The sequence below is a fragment of the Phocoena phocoena genome, chromosome 1 (assembly GCF_963924675.1).
Source record: "Phocoena phocoena chromosome 1, mPhoPho1.1, whole genome shotgun sequence".
In the NCBI taxonomy this organism is placed as follows: domain Eukaryota; kingdom Metazoa; phylum Chordata; class Mammalia; order Artiodactyla; family Phocoenidae; genus Phocoena; species Phocoena phocoena.
In genome coordinates, this window is record NC_089219.1 from 103499927 (window position 1) to 103524207 (window position 24281).

At 45.8% G+C, this 24281-nt stretch overlaps 1 protein-coding gene across 1 annotated transcript in view; it reads left to right on the forward strand.

The window, feature by feature from the left end:
- Positions 1-1793: 1793 nt before the first annotated feature.
- Positions 1794-24281, forward strand: part of PTGFRN (prostaglandin F2 receptor inhibitor) — a 74203-nt gene continuing 51715 nt past the window's right edge. Inside the window, exons 1-2 of the mRNA XM_065892901.1 lie at positions 1794-1929; positions 23829-24197. Coding sequence (XP_065748973.1) covers positions 1794-1929; positions 23829-24197 — 505 coding nt within the window. The remainder of the gene's footprint in view (positions 1930-23828; positions 24198-24281) is intronic.

The following is a 24281-nucleotide window of genomic DNA, read 5'->3' on the forward strand; positions in this document are numbered from 1 at the left end:
TTCTGTTGCTTCACAAAGACTACAGTTGGTGTGGAGGAAAATTTTCCAAGATCTCAAAAGCACTGACTGTGACAACTGACACCCTCAGCCCCTGGAGCCCACAGATCAGAGCAGCCTCGAAACCTGAAGCCCTGTCTACCCTGAGAGCCATACAGCTAGTCCCATTTCCTATGTGTGCTGTGATTGGATGGAAATCGACATTTCTGTCTCTTATTTGGGGAACCACAGCCCCTGAACTCCAGCCTGGCCTTAGGATGGGCAGTTTGAAGATGGAAGATGAGAAGCTCAGTGACATGGCGAGTAGCTCCTCTATTTATTCAGCAAATATTGAGAGAGTGCCTGCAGCTCCAGGCCAAGCATTGTTCTGAGCGCTGGGGATTCTGCAGCGAACAGAGCCAACTCAGATCTGCCCTCCAACGGTGGGACAGGATGCACTAGATGTGTGGTGGATGGTATCCCCAGAAGGTGCAGCACCACCTGGATGATGGAGGCGAGGGTCAAGAGCAAGTTCATGGGAATGCCTGTAGTTGGGGGGCAGGAAATGGGAGAGTTCTAGAAGGAGTAGTCACAGGGGTGGCAGAAGAACCAGGAGATCACTCTATCAGAAGCCAAGCAGAGATGGATGTAGGTAGATTTGTTAAAGAGGGAATAGTCAAATGCTGCATGAAAACCAGAGAGAGAAAGAGAAGCCTTGGATTTGGAGGCTGTGGAGAGGATGGAAGGGAGAGGTGGAGGGGGATAGGGCAGGAGCTGTGTGCTGTAGGACACATGGTTTCTGCAGTGCTCTCAGCCTTTTTAGCCCTGCGAGTGGCCACAGAATCCCCAGACATATCAGCTAGAGGTCATCTATATGTTCCCTTTCATTCTCTGTATAAATTTTTGAAAGTTTCCCCCATGTTCCTCTGGGTGTCCTCGTCCATGTTGATTGGTGGAATTAACCTTCTGACAGCTGCATTGAGGCCTTCAGCTGTCAGTTGGAATCTCCAGCACGGGGACTCCGGGGCAGTATTATAACCCATCTTTCTCCCATCTTCATCAGCTAAGATTTCAGTAGTTTATATTACAAATAAACCATGACATGTGTGTTTCTAAACTGTTTCTGCTCTTCAAAATCACATATGGAGAGAAAAAATAGGGCTCAGGCTTTGGAATCAGCCCTCCATTTGAATCCTACCCTTCAGCACTGTGAAACTGGACAGGTTTCTTAACCTCTTGGAATCTCATTTTCTACACATGTAAAAAGGGACTGCTACCTCTCTTGCAGGTTTGTCATGAAGATTAAAAATAATGTGTCTAGGAAAATGCACACATTGAACTTCACGTATGTAAATCCCTCGAACTTTGCTACTCAAAGTGGGGTCTGGGGACTAACATCGTCGGCAGCACCTGGGAAAAATCTCAGGGCCCAGTCTAGTCTGCTGAATCAGAGTCTGTGGTTTAACCATATCCCCAGGGGATTCGAGTGCTAAATTTTGAGAAACGCTTGTCTGGTAGAGTGCTTCACACATGGGTTATGTGGTGGCCTGGGCTTCCTTGGTGAATTCTGAGGCAAAGGCCGTGTTCAGAGCGTCAGAGCTAGAGGAGAGTGGGACGGGCTGGGCTCTGTGGGAATGTGGTAGGCGGTCAGTTAGCCATGAAGGGTGGGGCTAGCTTAGGTCTGTAGTGGAGGCACTCAGCCTGGTTTCCTGACTTTCTTCCACCAGGTTCAGCATCCGGGGAACAAGGCAGGGACATGGTGTGATATTGCCGTGAGAGGAGGGGTGCGGGTATCTGTAGAAAGCTCTGACAGCATCATGGAGACAGTTGGCCAAGGAGCCCAGGTGGGACAGGCAGCTGAGAGGCTGGAAGGCCTGGTGAGTCGCAGAAGGTTTGAGGGCCTGGAGGACAGGATGAGGGTAAAAAAGCAGATTCAGAGGCACAAGGGAGTGGGTGGGCCAGAAAGGTAGGAGGTGAGGGTCAAAAGAGGTAACTTCTGAGTCCAGGGTCTTGGAAGTGCCTATCCGAGGGGTAGTGGGCTGGGTGAGTAGTAGCCAAAGTTTTCACCTCTCATGTCATTTTGGCCAATTTAACATCTGACTGGGTCTGGCCGAAGGGATTAGGAGACTAAGCAGTGACGTTTTAGAAGCATTAGTCCCAGGTGTTGTAGGGAAAAGGTCTTAACCTGTGACTAGGATGAATGGGAGTTGGGAGCAGGTAGGCCGGGGAGGAGCCAACATGAGGATTATTTCCTCCTTAAGAAATTCCTTCCTGGGACTTTCTGGTGGCACAGTGGTTAAGAGCCCGCCTGCCAATGCAGGGGACGCGGATTTGATCCCTGGTCTGGGAAGATCCCACATGCCGCAGAGCAACTAAGCCCGTGCACCACAGCTACTGAGGCTGAGCTCTAGAGCCCGCGAGCCACAACTACTCAGCCCGAGTGCCACAACTGCTGAAGCCCTCGCACCTAGAGCCTGTGCTTCGCAACAAGAGAAGCCACGGCAATGAGAAGCCCGGGCACCGCAATGAAGGGTAGACCCCACTCGCTGCAGCTAGAGAAAGCCTGCACACAGCAATGAAGACCCAACGACGAAGACCCAGCACAGCCAAAAATAAATAATAAATAAAAAAAACTTCTTCCTATCTTTTATGTAACACTTATTTTGTGCCAGGCCCTGCATTTTCTATATATTAACTCATTTAGTAGGCTTCATAACCCCATGAGGTAGGTACTGTTAGGACCTCCATTTGATAGAAGAGAAAACTGAATCACAGAGAGGTGAAGTAACTTGTTCAAAGTCACACAAGTGGTCCAGCTGCTTGGGTTCAAGCCCAGATGGCCTGGTTGCAGAGTCTGGGCTCATAACCACAATACACTATACTGCTCTCTGTCTTAGTACAGATATTCAGAGTCAAACACATGTTGGAAAACATAGAAAGGGATTGATACAGTTAGTTAAGATGTGATAACATTTGTGTCCTTGTCTTTTAAAACAGGAGGCTGGGATTCTGGCCCTTGATCTTCCACTCACTAGTTTTGTGACCTTGAACAAGTTGCTGAATAGCTCTTAGCCTCTGTAAGGTAAGGGGCTGGGCTAGCTGATCCCAAGGCCCCCTTCCATCTCCAGAATTCTTCGAGTTCATGCTGATCCCTGCTGTGGTCCAGATGGGCCGCTTGGTCCAGCCCTGGCTCCTCGCCCATCTTGCCCAGCACTCCTGTGTGCAGCCTGCACCTTTTATCTCATCTGCCTGGCACCTCTCTGCAACGGGGCTTTGGTGCCCCTGAGGGCTCTGGGAGCTGTTTGCTGTTCTGTCACTGCAGCAGCAACTACTTCCTCCTCCTAGCCCATCCTGTGTGGTGAAACTGGCATCTTTCCTCACGGTGCTCTAGGTCACCGAGGTATCCCCACCACTAACTGCATTTTTTGATGGACCTCTGGGAAAAATCACAAAAGCAGTAAAACCAATAAAGCGTTTCTAGATGGCAGACTGTTCCTTATTACTGATTTTTTTTTTGCGGTACGCGTGCCTCTCACTGCCGTGGCCTCTCCCGTTGCGGAGCACAGGCTGCGGACGCGCAGGCCCAGCGGCCATGGCTCACGGGCCCAGCCGCTCCACGGCATGCGGGATCCTCCCGGACCAGGGCACGAACCCGTGTCCCCTGCATCGGCAGGCGGACTCTCAACCACTGCGCCACCAGGGAAGCCCCTTTTTTTTTTTTTTTTTTTAAGTAAGTTTCGTTGAGGATATCAGCCACAAGTAAGTTGCGGTTGAGTAATCAAGTTTCAGCCCTCAGCAATGTGATTTGTGTTTTCTTCCCCATTTAGCTCTCATGTCGAACCAGTAGACAGTTATGCACCATGGTTCTCCTTTTCCTGACACCCCAAACCACAGCGAGAAGAGACACGGACACCTTTAGCTGGGTCCAAACGTTGACACCACTTTGGATTTTCCACCTTCCTGTAGAGTAGGAGGGTTGAAATTCCGACGTTGCCAATCAGTAGCCTTAATCGGCTAAGCGATGTGTTCTAGCATTTGGGGACTTTCTTCCTTTTCATTCTCTTAGCCCGAAAGGGGAGGGCACAAGTGATGTTGGATACATTAACAGTGAAAAGGAAACCTGGAACCCTCCATGCTGTTGGTTATGTGTTATGAGCTCAGTCCTTACTGCATGCCGGCTGCTGCCCAGCCCTCTGGCTACTTTGAGGTGCACCTGTGGATGCTGGTTTTGACCCATGTCTTGGACATGGGTCTTTTGGGGGCTCATCGAGAACACTCTGGGAGTGAATTCTCCACTGCATTTGAGGTGGCTTGCTGTCATATGCTATTCTGGGGGCAAAGCATTTAGTGCTTTATAAATGCACTGCCCCTCTAGGATGTCCTCAGAACAGAATGTTAGCTGATCTGGTGTCTGTCCAGTGTGCTGCTATTGGCTTATGCTGCAGTGAGGAGTTTAAAAAAAGCAAAACCAAAACCACTTTTGGCGCAGCTGTTCATTTTTTCCATTTTCTGAAGGCTGGCACATCCATATATTTCCTTATTTATTAGAAGGCATTATAGTCCATCATCTTTGATTGGGAAATCCATACAGTATGTTCCAAGTTAAGACCATAGTACCGTGGCAGGCACTCGGTCACATTGGTCGAAGTGAACACAGTCGCGAATAAATACATTTTGCCCAGCTATTGATATATGACGTTCCTGCTTTTCCTTGTGGCCTTATTTTTTAGTACTTCAGCAGCATTTAGAGACCCTTTACCATGTTTCTGACACTGTGAAAGATGACAAAGGAATTAGGAAATGGAGTCCAAAATGGAAACCGAACCAGTTACAACTGAACAGCAGGATGGATTGTTGGTGCTTTTTTAAACATCTAAGTGGATGCACTATGGGATAGCTGTGCGTATGGAGCTGTCAGAATTATAGGGATAAAACAGGCCGGGAGCTGCTTTATCGTGAGGCTCCGTGGAGCACGTGGGTCTGGAAGGCGGTTTGAGCCAAGGGCAGGAAAAGCGTTTCAGGTAGGAAAATGAGCGGCACCGTTTCTCAGAGGCGGGCGTAAATCAGCGTGCGCAGGATGGTGTTCCATTTGGGGATTAGCTGACTTAAGCTGGAACAGTAAGAGAGACCTCAGGGAGTGTGGATATTAAACTCTGGGTCAGGGAGGTTGGAAGAACGGGATCAGAATCACCCTGAAAGGTGTCAGCAGCATTGTCGGCACCCACAGAGAAGCTAAGAACCCACATGCGTGAGGCTGGCGGGGTCTGCTGGGGCCCACAGGAAGCTAGCCTGCTAAATTAAGGTGATAAGTCAGGCCATAATCCTATTTTTGGTTGTTTGTTAAGAGGAAAATGGCTCACAAAACCATTGCTGATGTAGTTCCCCTTAGGTAGTTTATCAGAGCATCTCTTCAAAAGACTGTCCCCGGATAAGAGACGCATAAGTTTTAGAGGAAGGATGGGGAATTTCTTCTGTGGAAACAAGGTTTATGCAATCATGTGGTCTATTCATCAGAGTCCCACTTTAATAACAGTTTATTCCGCAAACAAGTTTTTTCCGAACATCAATATGAGTCCCAGAAAGCTTAGTGTTGAACCCGGCTTGTAAGGAACGGGGGACAGTGCTTCTGTTACCACAGCTTGGGGGTGTCACAGAGGCAGCGAGGTGGTATATACTGCCCAGTTGTACCCCCCTGTACAGGCCTAACAGGAGTTATCCCACAGCAAGGTACGTTTGGTCCTACGGAAATGGCAATGGTAAAGCAAGCTCTGTGTTCTCTCCAGTGCGTTCATTGACACCATTTGGACCTCAGAGTAAAGAAGCCCATAATTAAGTTTCGATGACTCCGCTTGAAGTCTTCCCAAGCATCCCTCACTCCGTGCCCTTAGAAACAGCTATGTGATCTGCGTACACATTGCCCCTCTTGTGTTTATATATTGTCTTGGAGTTCCTTCTATTTGTTTGATTCTTTGGAGCCCAGTTCAAGCCTCACTTCCTGGGAGAGGTGAGCACGCATTCTGACCCGGGGGGAGGCTGCCTGTAAAGTAAGCACACAGCTGTGTCCGTTCCTTTGTCCTGGGCTCTCGCTGGACCCATTCTTTCAGAGCATGGCCATCGATTTATAATGCTCTGTTTACTAGGTTGAGTGTCTGTCTCACCCCAGACTGTAATCACCATGAAAGCAGGGCCAGGTCTGTTTTTGTTTACCCCAGTGTCTTAGGACTTTGAGTTATTGAATGATTAAATGATGTGTTTAGAAAACGCCTATATATCTCATGTGTGCATGTATAATGTATATGACATATACAACGCATGTATGAAATACATATATAAAGTCTGTATTGTGGGCCTTAAGTCATAAAGGGGACAGAGGTTATCTGTGTGTCCTCACTATCTTTCGTTTGTGTGCGTACTATCTTTTTCTGTTACTACCGTAGTATTTCCGAAGTAATGGCAGGTGCCTTCATTTCTAAGACAGGTTGGTGGGATGGGGTAGGGGAGGAGAAATGGAGTCCACACGTGAAAAGGCAGGGATGAGAAAGTCCTCATTCTTCCTCATGTGATTTTCTCCTTGGCAGCTCGTGTGGAAGACAAACGACTCATGGTTCTCACTGTTCTCTCTCTACCCCCTCCACCCGTTCCTCCCTTTATGGGGTTGTCACAGCCTCTCCCATCCCCGACTGGCATCTGCTCCTTCCTGGGCTTCGTGTCAGTGGCTCACAGCGTGGGGAAGCGTACTTCTTCGGTTCCAGTGCAGGCTTCACGTGCCTGGTGGCTGGGTTAGTCCAAACCACGGGCTGCCTTCTTGCCATCGCTGTTCTCCTAAGTGGCCAGCTCTGGCCACGTCTGCGGGAAGGGGCAGGGGCTGCTGCCTGCAGCATGTGCCTTGTCTCACCATTGGCCTGGGTCGTAACTACTCCTTATTAACTACCCTGTGCCAGGCTTTAGTCTCGAGCTCCGGGCATATGAGGACATAGTCACAGACCCGACTCCTGTAGCTGCCAGTCTCTATGTGGAGGCAGGACATATACCCAGGAAAAGAGGTGGCTCGAAGAAGTGTCTAAGGGGAATCCCCTGGCGGTCCAGCTTCCACTGCAGGGGGCACAGGTGCGATCCCTGGTCGGGGAACTAAGATACTGCAGGCTGCACAGCACAGACAAAAACAAAAACAAAAAACCCCAGAAGTGTCTAAGGATCGTTAGAAAAAAAAAATGCTGAAAGTTTAATGAAAAGGGAGAGCATTCTGGGCTAGTTTAGACAGAGGTGCTCTTGCAGAAAAGGTGGGACAGCTGACACAATCCTCCATACCTGTTTGTATCACTACTTGTATCCTCTACCTGTATATGCATTTTTTTTTAGGCTTTAGTGCTATGTCTGGATTGGGAAACTTTTGTAAGGATCCAAAGCACCCAAGTTGTTGGCTTCTTTAGCCCCGAAGAGTGATAATAAAACGGATGTGGCAAAATTTGGGGTTTGGAATATTGAGATGATATCACTTCCTGGGGTGCTGAGAACTGGTCTCTCGGTTGATGATGCTGTGCGTTATGGTTGCTCAGACTGCATGCTTTTCCCTTTCTGTGATGAGCTTATCGAAGAGCTTTTTTGAAAATTCATCCATGAGGGGCAATTTCTGAAACAAATGAGATTTAAGTAACTCCTGTTAACCCACTTAGGTGATGGTCCAAAGATTAGTTCTGGCTCTAAAATTCCAGTTTGCAGAAGTTCATTGAGATAGGAGTGATCCCAGCCATTGCATCTGCAAGCATGTTGCTGGGCTAGGAATGTGGTGATGAGCAGCGAGCCCTCTGCCCCGCCATGGAGCTCGCAGTCCCACGAGGGCGGCGGACGAGCAAATGAGCCTGGGATGGTCACGGTGTCCATGCCGAGTCGACCCTCAGTAGGCACATTCTGAACTGTGCTTGGGGCTGGAGGCGGGGGCTGGGGGCGGATCAGGAAAGGTTTCCACAAGATGGCCTTCATTAAGTCTGAGCCATCGGTAGGCTTTGTCTGCTAGAGAAAGCACGGGTTATTTGTTTCAGGCAGAGGGAAGAGCGTGAGTAAATACACCTGTTTACAAAAGCTTGCGTGTGAAGAAAACTTTTTGGTGGCTGGAATGGAGGGTTAAGTCGTAGGGGCTTCAGAGGGAAAGGGTTGAGGCTGGAGAGAGAGTCGTAAGATTGTGAAGAGCCTGGAATGTCACCTAAAGGAGTTTAAGCCTGATGTCCTGAGTGAATGTCTATTTTTTCTGTTCTGTCTTCCCTAAGTCCCTCATGTCATTTATTAACTTAATATTTTAAAAGATTCTCATTGTTGCAGGACTCATCTCCTCCCAGCTTTTCTTTTCTTTTTTTTTTTTTTTTGCGGTACGCGGGCCTCTCACTGCTGTGGCCTCTCCCATTGCACAGCACAGGCTCCGGACGCGCAGGCTCAGCGGCCATGGCTCACGGGCCCAGCCGCTCCGCGGCATGTGGGATCTTCCCGGACCGGGGCACGAACCCGTGTCCCCTGCATCGGCCGGCGGACTCTCAACCACTGCGCCACCAGGGAAGCCCTCTTTTTTCTTTTTCTATTGGAGTATAGTTAATTTACAGTGTTGCGTTAGTTTCTGGTGTACAGAAAAGTGATTCAGTTATACATATATAACTTCTTCACATTCTTTATTATAAGTTATTACAAAATATTGACTATAGTTCCCTGTGCTATACAGTAGGACTCGGTTGTTTATCTGTTTTATATATAGTAGTTCGTAGCTGTTAATCGCAGACTCCTAAGTTATCCCTCCCCCCACTTTTCTATGAGGCTGCCACGCTGTTGCATCGTCCTTAACTTTGACACTCGGCTAGGTGTTGGCTCATCGACTCACCTGATGATGTGGTTCTGCACCCAGTAGGTGTGCTATAAAGAGCTGCTGAGTGAAGGAATGAAATATTGGATCAATGGAGTCAAGGGTCTGTTCCTTAAAGGGCATGTGAACTCAGAGTCTTTTTTTGTTCAAGTCTAACTACCAAACTGTACTCCTCACTGGGCCTCACTGGGGAAGCTGGCATAGACCTCTGTACCACCCATGGCATCCGGCAGTGTGTCTGTAAATATCAAGGGCAGGCTTAAGGCCTTGTTGGGGAGAAAGGATGGACAAGGCAAAGGAAGAGCAGAAAATGGGCATAGAAAACAGTAAAATTGGGGGAAAGAGGACAAAGTTCCTCAAGGGAAGGAGTCGGGGAGAATTTTACTAACAGCTCAGGTGCGTTCATGCCCAGATGCAAGTTTAAACTCATGTGAAGCTCCCATTCTCCTTAACCTAGACTGAAAGGAGGACCAGGTGTTCACACAGAACTTGGCAGACTCTGCTGGCCTGTTCAAACATGGGGAGGATTGAAAATGGCTGAGTAGTGAGGGGTGCTAGGCAGTGCTGGGGCCTCTAGCAGCTGTTAATTTTATAGAACACTCTAAAATAATCCTTGTGGCTAGATCTTGCCTCAGCTTTTTCTGTCTCTGATCCTTGGACAGAGAATTGTTTGAATCATTTCATGTTTTGTTGAGTTATTTTGGTTACCCACCGGTACAGATTGGCTCGAAGTGGCTTTTGCGTCTTTGTGTTGTTCTTTGGTCACCTAACTTCTCGGAACCTCAGTTTCCTTATTTAATCCTCTCAAGGTTGAGTATTAAATCATGTGAACAGGATTTGAAAACTCTAAAGCCATGCTATAAATGTAAGGTGGGTTTTGTCAGTTACTGAGTCCTTGAGGGCGAAGCTTTCTGCTCCGTACTTGGCTTATGTATCAGTGTTCCATCAGAGGAGCAGAGCCACTGTGAATATTATGGAATAAGCCATTTAGTAGAGGAATTAGACTACACAATTTTGGGAGGAGCTGGGGAAATGAAGGTCTGAAAAGGGATCAAGGAAAAGCCACTAGTCATCCCCCCGAAGCACTAGTGGGGGTGGACAGGCTGTTTCCGGCAGAGGAATCGGGAAGCCAGGCAGAGTGGGACTGCGAGTGGGGCACACGGGACTTGGCGGGGGGGGGGGTCTGGTATAAGAGTCTGCGTAAGGGTAGTTGCCTATTTATAGCTACCACCTATGAGTTTTCAATCAAGCATCTGGTGGTCTTGGAGCCGAGTTGGTCAGTAAAGATAGCATTTGGGAAGAAACGCAGAGCAGAAAGAAGAGCTAGAACAAACTGGAGCCCACCAACACCTGTGCATCTGTCTCTTGCTGCCTTGAACCCTGACGACCACCAGAGCATAATGGCTGTTGCTTCCCTTGCACCTCCCAAATCTCACACACACTTAACGTCTCTTTTGTCCAACTCTAACCCAGAACTGCACAGGGAGAAGGTTTCCAGGAAGTGTAGTTCCAACTTAGCCATGTTGACTCAACACAAACCTGCACAATTTCATAATGTGGAATTAAGGATTTGGCATGACTGGCCTCCTGGGATCTCTCAAAGGCCATGGAACTGGAGCGACATCCTGGTTAGGTGATCTAGTGCTTCAGTGGTAAGAAGTTCACTTAGTTAATGATCCAGTCTTTAAGAAGTGACTTGCAGCTGTGTTCCTCAGTTGCATCTCCTGTCTTCCTTGCGTTTCCTGTCTGTAGTGCCAGAGGGCATGGTTATCTCAGCAGCAAAAGCTAAGGAAAGTTGTGTTGACTGAAGAGCCTGTCAGTTCCCATGGAGCGCGAAGCCTTCTATCACCAAGGTCCTGTTTGACCTGGGGAAACAGATGCTTACTGTCCCTCCTCTCCTGGTATGAAGGCTAAAAGAAGATTTGCAGATATGAATGACTGCAGACCAGAGCCAGAAACTGTCGTGTAAATGTTAAGTGAGAGCAAGGTTTAGATCTCTGTACCTCCCTTCTTCACCCCCATGGTCTGTTAGTCATATTGTCCCTTCCTTGTGTTTCTGCAGCCAGCTCAGGTCAGCAAGGACTCAGGAACTTCGCCTTCTATGGTCATCTTAGCTCCTGAGAAAATAACACACTTTGTGAGATTTAATGGCCACACCTGGACCATGTCATCACTCTGAATTCTTTCACCTTTTTCTTTTAGTTTTTTAAATTTTTTATATTTTTAATTTTTATTATTATTTTTAAAATATTTATTTATTTATATTTTTAATTTGTTTACTTTTTAAAATTTTTTTAATTTTTAAAAATTTTTAAATTTTTAATTTTTAAAAATTTTATTTACTTTTTTAATTTTTGAAAAATTCTTAAAAATTAAAAAAATTTTTTATCACCTCTTGATTGTCAACTCTGATATTTCCCTGTGTGACCACAAGTGCTTTGCCTTCCTCCTTTCAGATTCCCTCGTATGTGTTGAACTTATTCTTCATCCTCACTGTGATCCCCCTGACCTTTTTTCCGAAGCCACTTTCACTTCCTGGGCTCTCATCCTGGTGGTCAGCATGCCAGCAGTGAGCTTGTTAACATCCTAAGGACCCTCTGCCGCATTTCTTTGCCAGTCCTCATATTGTAGTTGAGTAACCCACACCAACCATAGTCTCTAAGTCTGAGCTTTATCATCTTGCTGGGGAAAATCCTACAACCTGCCCACCTGAGTTTCCTACCAGTTAGGGTGTCTTTACTGCCTCAGTGAACCTTGTGTTAGTTTTGTGATGGTTTTCCACTATATTCCTTCTAATTCTTATTCTAAACCTTGTCCACAATCTCCAGGATCTAAACCCCTCTCTGCTACTTCACTGAGACACTGGAGACCAACCTAAGGTTCCTCAAGCTTTTTGCCTCAAAACCTTGCTATATTTTTACCCATCCTTTAAACCTAAATTCTGAAAAAGGTAAGGGCTCCACCTTTGGCTCTTTTTTCCTTTGTATGTATACACTCTGTCCCTATGTGATCCCATGCCACTTGTGGCTTTGAATACCGTTTATGTGCTGATGAATCCCCAATGAATGTCTCTGCTTGGACCTCTCCCCGGGCGCCAGACACATAAATTTACTGCCTACTCCACTGTATCCCCACTCACATGTCCAGCAGGCACCTCAGACTTCAAAGGGCTGGAAGAAAACTCTAGCCTTGCCTGATACAAATTCCTTCCTGTCAGTTACGTTCCCCTCTCAGTTAGTGGCTTCACTATGCACCCAGGTGCTCAAGCCAGACCCTGTGTCATACCAGTTCCTGTGTTCCTCACTTTCCACATTCAAAATGGCAGCGTGTCTTTTCATTTTATATCCAAAATATATCCTGGATCTGACTACTCCTGAGAATCACCACCACTACAAGCTGAGGCCAAACGTCCATCATCTTTTGCTTGGTCTGCCGTAACTTCTTCCATTCTGGTGTCCTTGCTTCCAAATTGGTCCCACAGTAATCCGTCTTTCACACAGCAACCAGAGGGCTTTCTACAATAAAGCAGGCTCTATCATTCCCTAATTTTATGTGCTTCCTATTTCAACCAGACTCCAAGGCCTCTGCACCCTCGTTCATTATAATCCAGTCACACTGATCTCTTCTTCTATCCCTTGAACACCAGGCTTGCTCCATCTTAGTGCTTTTATATTTGCGGGTCTCTCTGCCTGAAGCAGTCTTACCCCAGAGTTCTACCCCTGCCTCCTCCTCATTCTGGTCTGAACTCATAGGTGACCTGCTCAGAGGGGCCTTTCCTGACCACACTGGCTAAAAGCAGCCCTCCCCCATCCCCAGTCACCAGCATGTTGGCCTATTTTATCTTGATAGCATTTATCAGCGCTCTGGGCTTGTTTTCCCACTCTCCCCTTAACTGGAACACAAGCTTCTTTTGAGCAGGGACTCTTGGCCGAATGTCCGCAGTGCCTAGAAGGTGCTGAGAGGAACCAACTGGCTGACTTTCCAGGATAAACTGCCCACTTGTGCCCTTCATCTCCTCTTGCCTGCTTTGGGGTCTTTTCACGGCTGTACGCTCTCTTACTTACATCTTGATTATTCCTTTTTCCTGGCTATTACTCTCCAAGTCCCATACCACATTACTGCAAATGCGCTTCTGTGGAGGTTACCAGTGGTTGCGTGGTCATCAGTGCAGAAGTCTTTTCACAGCACCTGTCTGCCTTGACTTTTCTGCAGGTTTGACATGGTTGCTCATTTTTTCCAAACTGAAGCATAATAGGATTCTACTCTAGATATTGTGCAGGATGCAGATAGTATAGGAACCACGTCTTGCCTCAGGAGCTCGCAGCCTCCCAGGAGCAAGTAGATGGGTATGTCCTTAAGTAAAACAGTAGGTATCACTCCAGCCTTTCCTTCTTGGAATTCTTGCATCCCTTGGCTGCTAGGACATAAGCCGTTTCTGATTTTCTTCCTAACTGGCTACTATTCCTTTTTGCCTTTTTTCTTCTGCTTGTGTCTTCAATAATAGGAGCTCACTATGATTTTGTCCCTTTCCCTCTTCTCTGTACTCTGTCCCCCGCTGACCCCATGGACCTCCACATCTCCCATATCTTCACCAGATCTCCTCTCCAAGCATGTGACTCCACATTTATCTGGGGCTCAGATAGCTTTGGACTGGGGGGTTTCCATACCTGGCGGACCTTTCAGCTTGTCTGAATCTCACTGACTACTTTTCTCCTCTGTGTTTCCTTGGCAGCGCTCAGCTTCCCTTGGCATGTCTCTCATCTCGGGTCTATCAATGGATTCTTCTTCCAGCATGGCTCTTAGAGCTGCTGCCTTTCCGTTCCTGCCCTTGCTCTTTTTTTTCTTTTTTTTTTGCCGTACGTGGGCCTCTCACTGTTGTGGCCTCTCCCGTTGCAGAGCACAGGCGCCGGACGCGCAGGCCTAGCGGCCGTGGCTCACGGGCCCAGCAGCTCCGAGGCATGTGGGATCTTCCCAGACCGGGACACGAACCCAAGTCCCCTGCATCGGCAGGCGGACTCTCAACCACTGCGCCACCAGGGACTCCCTGCCCTTGCTCTTCTTTTGATTCTTGTACCAACCTTTCCCCCAACCCCCGGCCCCATCATCTCGTAGAGGGCTCCCGACTGACCATGCGTGTGTGTGTCCACTCCAGCCTGCTCTTAACTACACTGCTCCGCTCGCCCTACTCTTCACCACTCCCCACATGTCCCCGCCTAGGCCTTTGCTTATGCTCCTCCGTTTAACTAACTCTGATCATCTTCCTCGCAGTGTCCCCTGCACAACCCCTACTCCCCAGCCATTTTTCAAAGGCCCAATTTAAATGTTGACACTGCATGAAGCTTTTCACTAATCCCTTTGGAGGGACGCACCCTCACTTTCTGAGGAACCCCACAGCACTTGCTAGTACCTCTTTTTGGCTACTATATCTTTCCTCCTGTTAGAGTTTTCACGTGCCCCTTATTACTCAACATGCCATAAGTCCCTTAAAAGAAGGTCCAAGGCTGATTTACCTTCCTCTCTCACATATCATCCAGCACGAGGGCTTCTTACTCAGTAGTTGTTTGTTAAATGAGTCATACTGCATTTGTCTAGTTTATCTCTCTGAGGTCTTAGCTGAACCTTTTTTAAAAAAATGATTCTAAGGCCCGCTCTAGTAGAACCTTATTGGCGTTTGGATGGGATTTTGAAGTACTGCCATATGTGACTTCATTACACATTCTCCGCTGGCTGTAACTTGTTTAATGTGTACATTGCTGCATTTTCATCACTTAGGGACTGTCTAGATGAAAGCTGGCATGATCCCTTCCTGCCAGACCTCTCAGTGGCAGTCCAGCAGAGACAAAGGTTTTGCATTCGTTAAGTCAGATACTGCAATAAAGGCTCTGTGAGAGTTTACAGGTTTAACCTTCTTGTGTATTCACTTCTAAATCACGTGTGGACTGGGAACTTCGTATAGAAATCCATAGGCCCCTGGTCTCTCTTAAAGGCCTTGTAAGGACTGGAGAAGGGGGATTTAGCTGTCATTTTACAAGGCAGAGTGAAATACCACAAGCTCTTTGGTTTCGGTATTTCCGTTCTACCTGTTCTACTGGATTCAGTAACTTACAATACTTATCTTACAAATGGCTCCGTTTGTAAAATCAGATTATTTGCTTCTAGGCAGCGCGGTGAGGTGATAAAATTTGAGCAATAATAGGAACAATTGCAAAAATCCTTTGCAGATCTGCTGTACTCTACAGGCCTTGATTTAGAGTAATATTGATGATAACCCAGGAAATAAAATCTATTTCCCATGGATATCATAAGGGGGTGGAAGAGGGTGGATAAATACAGTCTCATCTTCATTAGCTTGTCTCTCTTAATGATTCCTCATGGTTGCCAATAGTGCTTGTTGAAATAAACATTGCAGGAATAATTGCACTGAAAAACTTGCCCGACTTTTCTTGCCTATCTCCGTCCATTCTACATGATGGAAGAAAGTTGAAGGCATTTAATTATTTTCTGGAGTACTTCAGAGGTAGGCAAATAGGAATCTGGAAACAATTACCTCTTGCATGTAAATTATCTGCACCGCTGAAAAGTGGTGGGCTTCCAAAAGTCCTTCCCATATGTTTTTAGAATGAAGTTCTCTTCACCTTTTTTGAACATGAAAGTGTGAGATGTAGAGTTAGTATCACTTAAAATAATGAAGGCAGTCTATCAGAAAAAAAATTTTGAAGAAACTGGAAGTTATTTTTAACAATCCCGTTTCTCTAAAAACGGGATTTCTCTCCTCTAGTTCATGCCAAGAATGTATATTTCTTCCCTTAGTAACTCATTTTGGTTACTTTGTTACCTATCTGGTTCACATTGCCCGTGGAGAATTGGAAGTATTTTATAGGGAATTTCAAGCCGTTGCTTCTTCCTACTCAGAGCAAAGACAAAATCAACAGAATATGGTAGTATCAACAATGCAGTTGAAGACAAAACCAGCCCAGCCCATCTTTGCCTTGACAGTGCAGTGCATGGGCCAGATAAACCTGGGTTGAGTCCCTCACTTCATAGCTCTTATGACCTTCAGCAAGTTATTTAACTTCTCTGAGTCTCAGTTTCCTTGGTTCTGTGATAGGGGTGGTCTGGCATATAAGAGAGGTGCAGTATGTTATTATTCCTCCTCTTAACTCTATCCTAGCGTTGTGGAGAGAAGTTTGATGATGAATCAAAGTGAACACATTACAAAGTAAATACTTGAGAAAAGCTTATATGATTTTAGCTGAAATTACAGATTCTTTGATTAATCAAGTATTTTTTATTATCCCCCTCTCATTAGTTTGTTATCCACTCTTTCATTTTTATGGTTATTCTAGAGCTTAGAACATACATTGTCGACTTATTAGTGTCTACTGATGATCCTTTTATCAAATGCAAGACCTTAGAAAACATTTAGGCTCCACTTATTTCACTCTTTCCCTTGCTTTTTTGTGCTGTTGTTGTCATATGTTTTAATTATGCATATGTTTTAAATTCCAGAAGACATTACTAATATTGTATTACATAGTCACCATTCAGTAGATTTACCCACACAGTTACCCTTTCTGTTGCTCTTTATGCCTTCCTACATTTCCATGATTCCATCTGGGGTCATCTTCCTCCTATTTGAAGAACTCCCTTTAGTATATCATTTTGGTATTTCATTAGCATTTCTTTTTATTAATTCTCTTTCCCTGGTTGAGAGTTGATTGAAAGCATATTGATTTTGCCTTCCTTTGTTAACGATATCTTTTCTGTGTAGAATTCTCTGTTGGTAGTTACTTTCTTTCATCGCTTTAAAGTTGTCATTCCAGGGACTTCCCTGGTGGTGCAGTGGTTAAGACTCCCCGCTCCCAGTGCAGGGGGCCCGGGTTTGATCCCTGGTCAGGGAACTAGATCCCACGTGCATGCCGCAACTAAGAGTTCGCGTGCCACAACTAAGGAGCCTGCATGCCTCAACTGAGGAGCCCACCTGCTGCAACTAAGACCCGGTACAACCAAGTAAATAAATAAATAAAATAAATATTAAAAAAAAAAAGATGTCATTCCATTGTCTTAAGAGCATTGTTTCTATTGAAAGTCAGGTATCATTGAATTGTTGCTCCCTTCCGTGCCTTTCAGCAGTTTTACAATGATGTACCTAGGTGTGGTTTTCTTTGTATTTGTGCTGCTTTAGGTATATAGTACTTATTGAATCTGTGGCATGATGTCTTTTGTCGGTTTAAGAAATACCTTAACCATTATATCTTCAGAAATTAATTCTAATTCTATCATATTCCTTCTCATCCTGGGACTCTGTTACACGTGTTTGACCTTTTTACTGTCTCTCATGTGTCTCTTAGACTCTTTTCTGCATTTTTCATGTTTTTTACACCCTGTGCTTCAGTTTGGATATCTTATACTGACTAATGTTGCATCTAATCTGATATCAAACCCATTTATTGAGTTCTTAATTTTAGATTTTTTTTTTTTTAGTTCTAGGATTTTAATCTGATTATTTTAATAAAGTTAAGAAGTGAAATCCTGTTGTCTATTTCTTTAATAAATTAATCATAGTTATTTTAAAGTCCACGTCTGATAACACCAATATCTGGATCCCTGTGCATCTGTTTCTATTGTCTGGTTTGTTGTCTTTTGTTTTCAGTCATTTGGTGCTGTTGTACGGAATGTCTGGTAGGTTTTGATTGAATATTGAAAAATTGTAGAGGCTCTGTGTGATGTTATCTTCTTCACAAGGAGATTTACGTTTTATTTTTTTATTTTTCTTTCTAGCAGGCTAATACAGTAAGAGAAGCTCACTGTAATCCAGTGAGGAATTGAGATGTTTTGAGACAAGATTTCAGTATTCTTGAGAGCTGGTTGTTTCTTCAGCTTTGCTCTTACTCCAAAGGCATAGCCCTTTCCAGGGCTGTAATTCAGTCTGGGGTGTTTACTATAGTCCGCCGTCTTTTGTAAACTCGGAATTCCAATTTTTGTTTCCCCAGTACTGTGAGATGGTCGAAAAACTTACTTAACCTCTTAGCCTCTTAATATTTATTTTCTGTTTAACTTCTCGGACACTTACCAATCTTCCCCCACCAACTCCCCCCACCTCAGACTATGACTTTCTTTTTGTGTTTGTTTGCTTGTTTTAGACTATGACTTTCTTAACGGCCCTGAACTTCAGTTGCTGTCTTCTTGGCCCCATGAGGCATTGGCAGTTCTGAACTACTACCTTTTACTGTACAACTTAAAATTGGCAAATATTTGAAGAGAAAAAGCTGTGCATGTTGTCAGGCCCACCTTGGGGTGTTTCTGTGATCTTGGCCCCTTAGTCCCGGATACCTGGATTGATCACCAGTGCATTCAATGATCTGTTTCTTGTGTTTTGTCCATCTTTTGTAGTTGTTCTGGGGTGGGGGCAGGGGGCAGGGAGTTGATCTGATACAAGCTAGTCCATCATAGCAGAAAGTGTCTCATCTCCATTATTAGTCTTTTGAAATTTATACCTCACTTATCTCCCCTCCTCCCAAAAAACATATCTGAGGCAATTTACAGTGAAATACACACATACATGCAATAAACCTTAAACTAAGGGTAAAGAAATCAAAAGTACAAGGGTGACAGAGAAGGCACAGGAAGGTGTAGAGATAGAGGAGAGAGACAATTATTAGAAATTTAGATTGTGAATGGTTTCCATATTTCACCATCATATTTCGTACTAGACTTCCTTGAAGCTAAGGTACAAAAGGACACATGAATTTTATATATGTCGGGGAAAACAGGACTTGGAAGTTGGAATACGGGTAAAAGAGATGATGAAGCAGTAACAATTGTATTCAGGGTTGTTTGTGTGTTCTTTGTTTTATTTTGTTTTGGTAGGTTTAGGCAGAAATTTTAAAAACAGGAATTAGGAAGCAGTGCAGGGTTCTGAGACCTATCTAAGAGGGTCTGGGCATCACCAGGGCACGGTGATGTGGTGCTGGGCCACTTAGTAATTGGGATTATGAGAGAGAGGTTTAGCATCAGAGCCTTAATATACTGGACAAAATGTAGCTATTAAGGTACCGTAATTTGTGTTGAGTATCAAAGGTACTTGAGTTGTGGTTACTGACCTGAGTGGTGAGAGACGCCTATATAGTTCTTGTTTGCTGGGGAAAGAACACACAATGGTCCATCAACTGGTATTTTTTTTCTGGTACTAAATTTTAAGAGACTTTTATCATATGGATTCTTGCGTCATCGAACAACACAATAGTGGCCTCAGTAGTCCTTTTAAAACTAATAAAGAAATGCTTTTCATATAATGGTTTCTTATATTGACCCCTGAAAACAAATTTAAATTGTTTCTTAGTAAAGACATTTTTATAGAAAGCTAACCTAACACAGTCCAGGTGCCAAAGTGTTTGGGACTCTTCATTTGAAATACTGGTAGAATTTGGAAAACCAGAGGAAATTTTTGTTTTTTTCCCCTTAGTCAACTGTTACAAGAGGTTTCAACTGAAATTGGTAATGTGTGGCTTTGCAGATATTCTTTTTGATTTGGAAAGAGCCATATGCTCTATGTTTTACAAGTTGTATTTATTTTTTAAATATTATTAGCTGTTATTTAACAATATTAAAGGAAATATGTGCTAAATAGCAGACTGCTGGTAGCAAATTGAAATTCTGTTAACTAAACTTCAAAATCTTGCTTTGCACAGATGAGGGGACATCCCAGTTCTGCATGTACGACACTGCTCGGGTTTATATATTTTTTAGATTAGCATTTGATCTTTCAAGCATCTGTTCCTATCTGCTTGGCTTTTTCCAGCGGCACTGTGACATAGCCTGAGTCGAAGGTACTTCTGCAGGTTGAGTTGAGGCAGGAGTGCCTAAGTGACCCCAGGGGAGATGGGGAAGCCTTCCCACAGGAGGTGGTGCTGGAGCTGCTTCTTGCAAGAGGCTGAGAGATTGCTGGGAGGGCATTCCAGATGAAGGAAGCACAGAAGCAGAGGCTGTGAGGCCCAAGAGAGCATGGCATTTCCAGAGACTGAAGGGCCATTTGTTTTGTTGAAGTCTAAGGACTAAGGGCTGGGAGAATGGTAGCTGATGAAGCTGGAATGGTAAGACTATGAAGGATCTTGTGTGTCTTCTATTCGTTCATTTATTTAGCAAGTATTTATTGAACAACTACTATGTACCAGGCCCAGTTCTAGGCACTGGCATTCCTCAGTGAACAAAACAGATAAAAATCACTGCTCATTTAGACCTTGCATCCTGGTGGGAGAAGGCAGATAATAAATAATAGCAAAAGTATATGGATACACATAAAGAATATTAGTGATAAGAAGAAATTTTGGCAAGAATGAGGGTGGGTGTGTACAATTTTAAGTGGTCAAGAAAGGCCTCACTAATAAGGCGACACTAGAATGAAATGTGAAGCTGGTGATGGAGTGGGGTTTACGTCTGAGAGTGCTCCGGACCGAGAAAAATGTGCAGAAGCCCTAGGTTGGAATAGGTCTGTCTGCTCGAGAGTCTTAGGAGGAAAGCATGGCTGGAGTGCAGTGGAGGGAGGAGCTTGGAGAAGAAAAGAGGGCCAGGTCCTGTGAGGTCTTGGTGGCCTCTGTGAGGACTTGGCTTTTATCTGAGTGACATGGGGAGTGATTGGAAAGCTTTGAGCAGAGTAAGGATGTAATACACTTAAGTTTTTAAAAGATGGCTTGGCTGTGTTGAGAGTGGAGGGCAAGAGCAGAGGGAAGGCAGGCAGCCAGTTGGGAGGCTGTTGCAATAATTCAGGTGAGACGGAAGGTGGCATGAACCAGGGGCATCGCAGTGGGGGGTCTGGAAGATAGAGTGTATCCTGTAGGTGATGAGGAACCATGAGATACTTCTGACCAGTGAAGTGACATATGATTTGTGCGTTAAAAAGATGACTTGGGTGACTGTGGAAGCAGGACTGGAGAGCTGACACAAGCAGCTGGCTCAGTTTGCTGAGCTCCACTCACTAAGAATAAAGACAGACACCTTACAAGGAATGTAGCCTCATGCCGAAGGGCCCTGTTGAGCCGGTTGTTAACCCTGGTGAACTTCTTGACAAGGGCTAGAAATTGCAAAGGTTTACATGTTAGGAAATTCCTTTGTAAACCTGTCAAGGAAGCAAAGTGAATGATTGTGATCAGGTTTATTCTAGAGGCGGCCTGCAAAGCAGGTAACCGCAGACCCTTACTGCGTGCAGGGCACTGTTGTGAGTGCTCTGTGGCTCAATTAATCCTTACACAGCCCTAAGGGTGTGTCTCCATTTCACATATGGAAACTGGGCTCAAGGAGGATAAGCGTTAGGCTGTGTTCCCTCTTACGGGTCTCCACCATGAAGCTTCCTTCTTCTTCTTTTTTTTTTTTTAAAAAATATTTATTTATTTATTAGGTTGCACCAGGTCTTAGTTGCAGCACACGGGCTCCTTAGTTGCATCATGTGAACTCTTAGTTGCGGCATGCATGTAGGATCTAGTTCCCCGGCCAGGGATCGAACCCTGGCCCCCTGCATTGGGAGCGTGGAGTCTTATCCACTGCACCACCAGGGAAGTCCTGAAGCTTCCTTCTGAAGTGTCTCTCTGGGAGAGTCAGAATTATCCAGTCATCTCTGAAATTAAATGTAAAAAGGATGGCCTGTTTCCTTTGTGAAATGTGGTGATGATGACCTCACTGCTTGCTGGGTATTATTTCAGTGCCCTGAGTTTCCAGTGACAGAAATTAGCCTAAGGAATATAAGTGGGTGTGAGTGGAATTGCAAGGAATTGAAATGTCCAGGGGAAGACGTGTGTGTGTATGTGTGTGTGCGTGCACGTGTGTGTATGTGTTTGTGTGTATGTGTGTGTGCATGTGGAATGATTTAGAAGGTATGGCAGATCTAGTGGCTCAGATGATGCCATCTAGTCACGAGGGCACACTCTCTGTGCCTCTTTGGTCCCACTGTTGACCTGGGTCTCTTCTGCTGTAGATGGCTTCCTCACCTGGTCAGGAGGGCTGCCCACATGCAGCTTCAGAGCAAAGCAGCTCTGTAGTACCCTGATTCCAAAGTAGGTGAAAGTGTCTTCCTGAGCAGCTTCAGCAAAAATGAGCAAGGAGGACTCTGACCTTGTTTCAGCCCCAGTGTGCATTCCTGGGACTGGGGGTGCAGGGCATTCCTTAGATCATAGACATATCATCCCAATCTCTGCCTTGATATTCACATGGCACTCTCCCTGAGTGCTTGTCTCTGTCCAAATTTCCCCCCTTTTAAGGATACTGGTCGTTGGATTAGGGGCCCACCCTACTCCAGTATGACCTCATTACGGTTTAGCTAATTACATCTGCAACAACCCTATTCCCAAATAAGATCACATTCTGAGGTGCTGGGGGCTAGGACTTCAGCATATGAATGTGGGGGGTGGTGGTAGGGAGACACAATTCAACCCATAACAAATGACAGAAACACAGAACTGAAAATAAATAATAGAAGTTCCATTTTATGGAGCTCTTACTACATGGCAGAGTCTCAGCTAGCCATTTTATTTCATCAACTCAGTGAAGCCTTCTTTCCTCATTTTATAGTGGAGGAAGCCAAAGCTAAGAGAGGTCTCTCAGTTTAAACTTGTCTCCTTGATTTCAGAGCCCATGCTTTCTCCTGTATCTCTTTTTTTTTTTGCGGTACACGGGCTTCTCACTGTTGTGGCCTCTCCTGTTGCGGAGCACAGGCTCCGGACACGCAGGCTCAGTGGCCATGGCTCACGGGCCTAGCCACTCCTCTGCATGTGGGATTTTCCCGGACCGGGGCACGAACCCGTGTCCCCTGCATCGGCAGGTGGACTCTCAACCACTGCGCCACCAGGGAAGCCCTCTCCTGTATCTCTTAATGCTATACCTATTCATAGAACATCAGGAAAGAGCCGTGCAAGTTCATTTGGTCTGAATTGAAATGCTAACACAGGTATAAATGCACTGCAAAAAAATGTGCTGAAGTTCATTGCAAAGAAGCAATCTTTTTTTTTTTTACATCTTTATTGGAGTATAATTGCTTTACAATGGTGTGTTAGTTTCTGCTTCATAACAAAGTGAATCAGTTATACATATACATATGTTCCCATATCTCTTCCCTCTTGCATCTCCTTCTCTCCCACCCTCCCTATCCCACCCCCAAAGAAGCAATCTTAAAGGACACACAGGTGACGGTCCCTAAGGGCCATCCCAGAGGCCTGTGAGGTCTGCACTTGGGGCAGGGAATGCCAGTGAACTCTTGGCTTTGTCCACCAGGCCTCTCATCCCCAGTAAGCCGCTGCATTCCTACCAATGCCCAGCGACCAGCCAGAGCAGGCATTGTCTCCCTTTGTGCTTCTCTGTCCTCTTTCTGAATTTAGATCAGGGTGAAGAGTAGAGAGAAGGAAATGAGCCAGAAAATAGAAAATTAATACTTGGTAGAGTCGTCATATTTTAAAATTAATTTATAGGCAATGTCAGATAACCAGGGTTAAATCATTTTATCAGCAGGCTGCTCTAGGATTTAAAAATTGGCAGCCATCATTGTAAATCAGGTCTCAGGAGCCCCCAGGGGGTGGTCTCTAGGGAAGAATGTTGACATTGGGTGGGAAGAAATGTAAATACTTGATTAGCTGTGTCCTTTTCTTTCACACAAAACCTAAAGTATTTCTGCCTCATGTTGAGTGATCACAGTAGGTTAAATAGTACCAGGAGGGAGAAAGCTATTCAAGCTCGTGGTTAGCCTACTTTTAGTGCTTCTCTTCCTCCCTGGATATCCTAGGAGACTGTTGCATGAGAGGTACTCACCGCAGGGGGGTATTCCTGGCTTGGGGTCCTTGGGGTGGGCTCAGCCTTCTTCTGCACAGACACTGGCAGCACGCCGGTCAGTGTCACATTTCCCCAGCTGGTCGATGTCACGTGTCCACCATGTGCCTGGGAGCCGGAGCGCCCACAGTTTTACCACATTTATACTGGGAAGACCTTATTGGATTCAAGCCCTGCCTTTCACCTCTTGTTGTTGCAGCTCTTTGTCGAGGGCGTGTGGTGAGGGTCCCCGCGGGGAGTCTGGTGCGGGTGGTGGGCACTGAACTGGTCATCCCCTGCAACGTCAGCGACTACGACGGCCCCAGCGAGCAGAACTTTGACTGGAGCTTCTTGGCCTCGGGCAGCAGCTTCGTGGAGCTCGCCAGCACCTGGGAGGTGGGCTTCCCCGCCCAGCTGTACCGTGAGCGCCTGCAGAGGGGTGACATCGTGCTGTGGCGGACGGCCAACGACGCCGTGGAACTGCACATAAAGAACGTCCAGCCCTCAGACCAAGGCCACTACAAGTGTTCCACCCCCAGCACGGACGCCACCGTCCAGGGCAACTATGAGGATACAGTGCAAGTTAAAGGTACATCCTCACGGGGGGCGTCGCTGCGCTGGGGGACCGGACTTTCCTTTGCCACTCAGCTGTGCGGGACTGTGCCAGAAACTG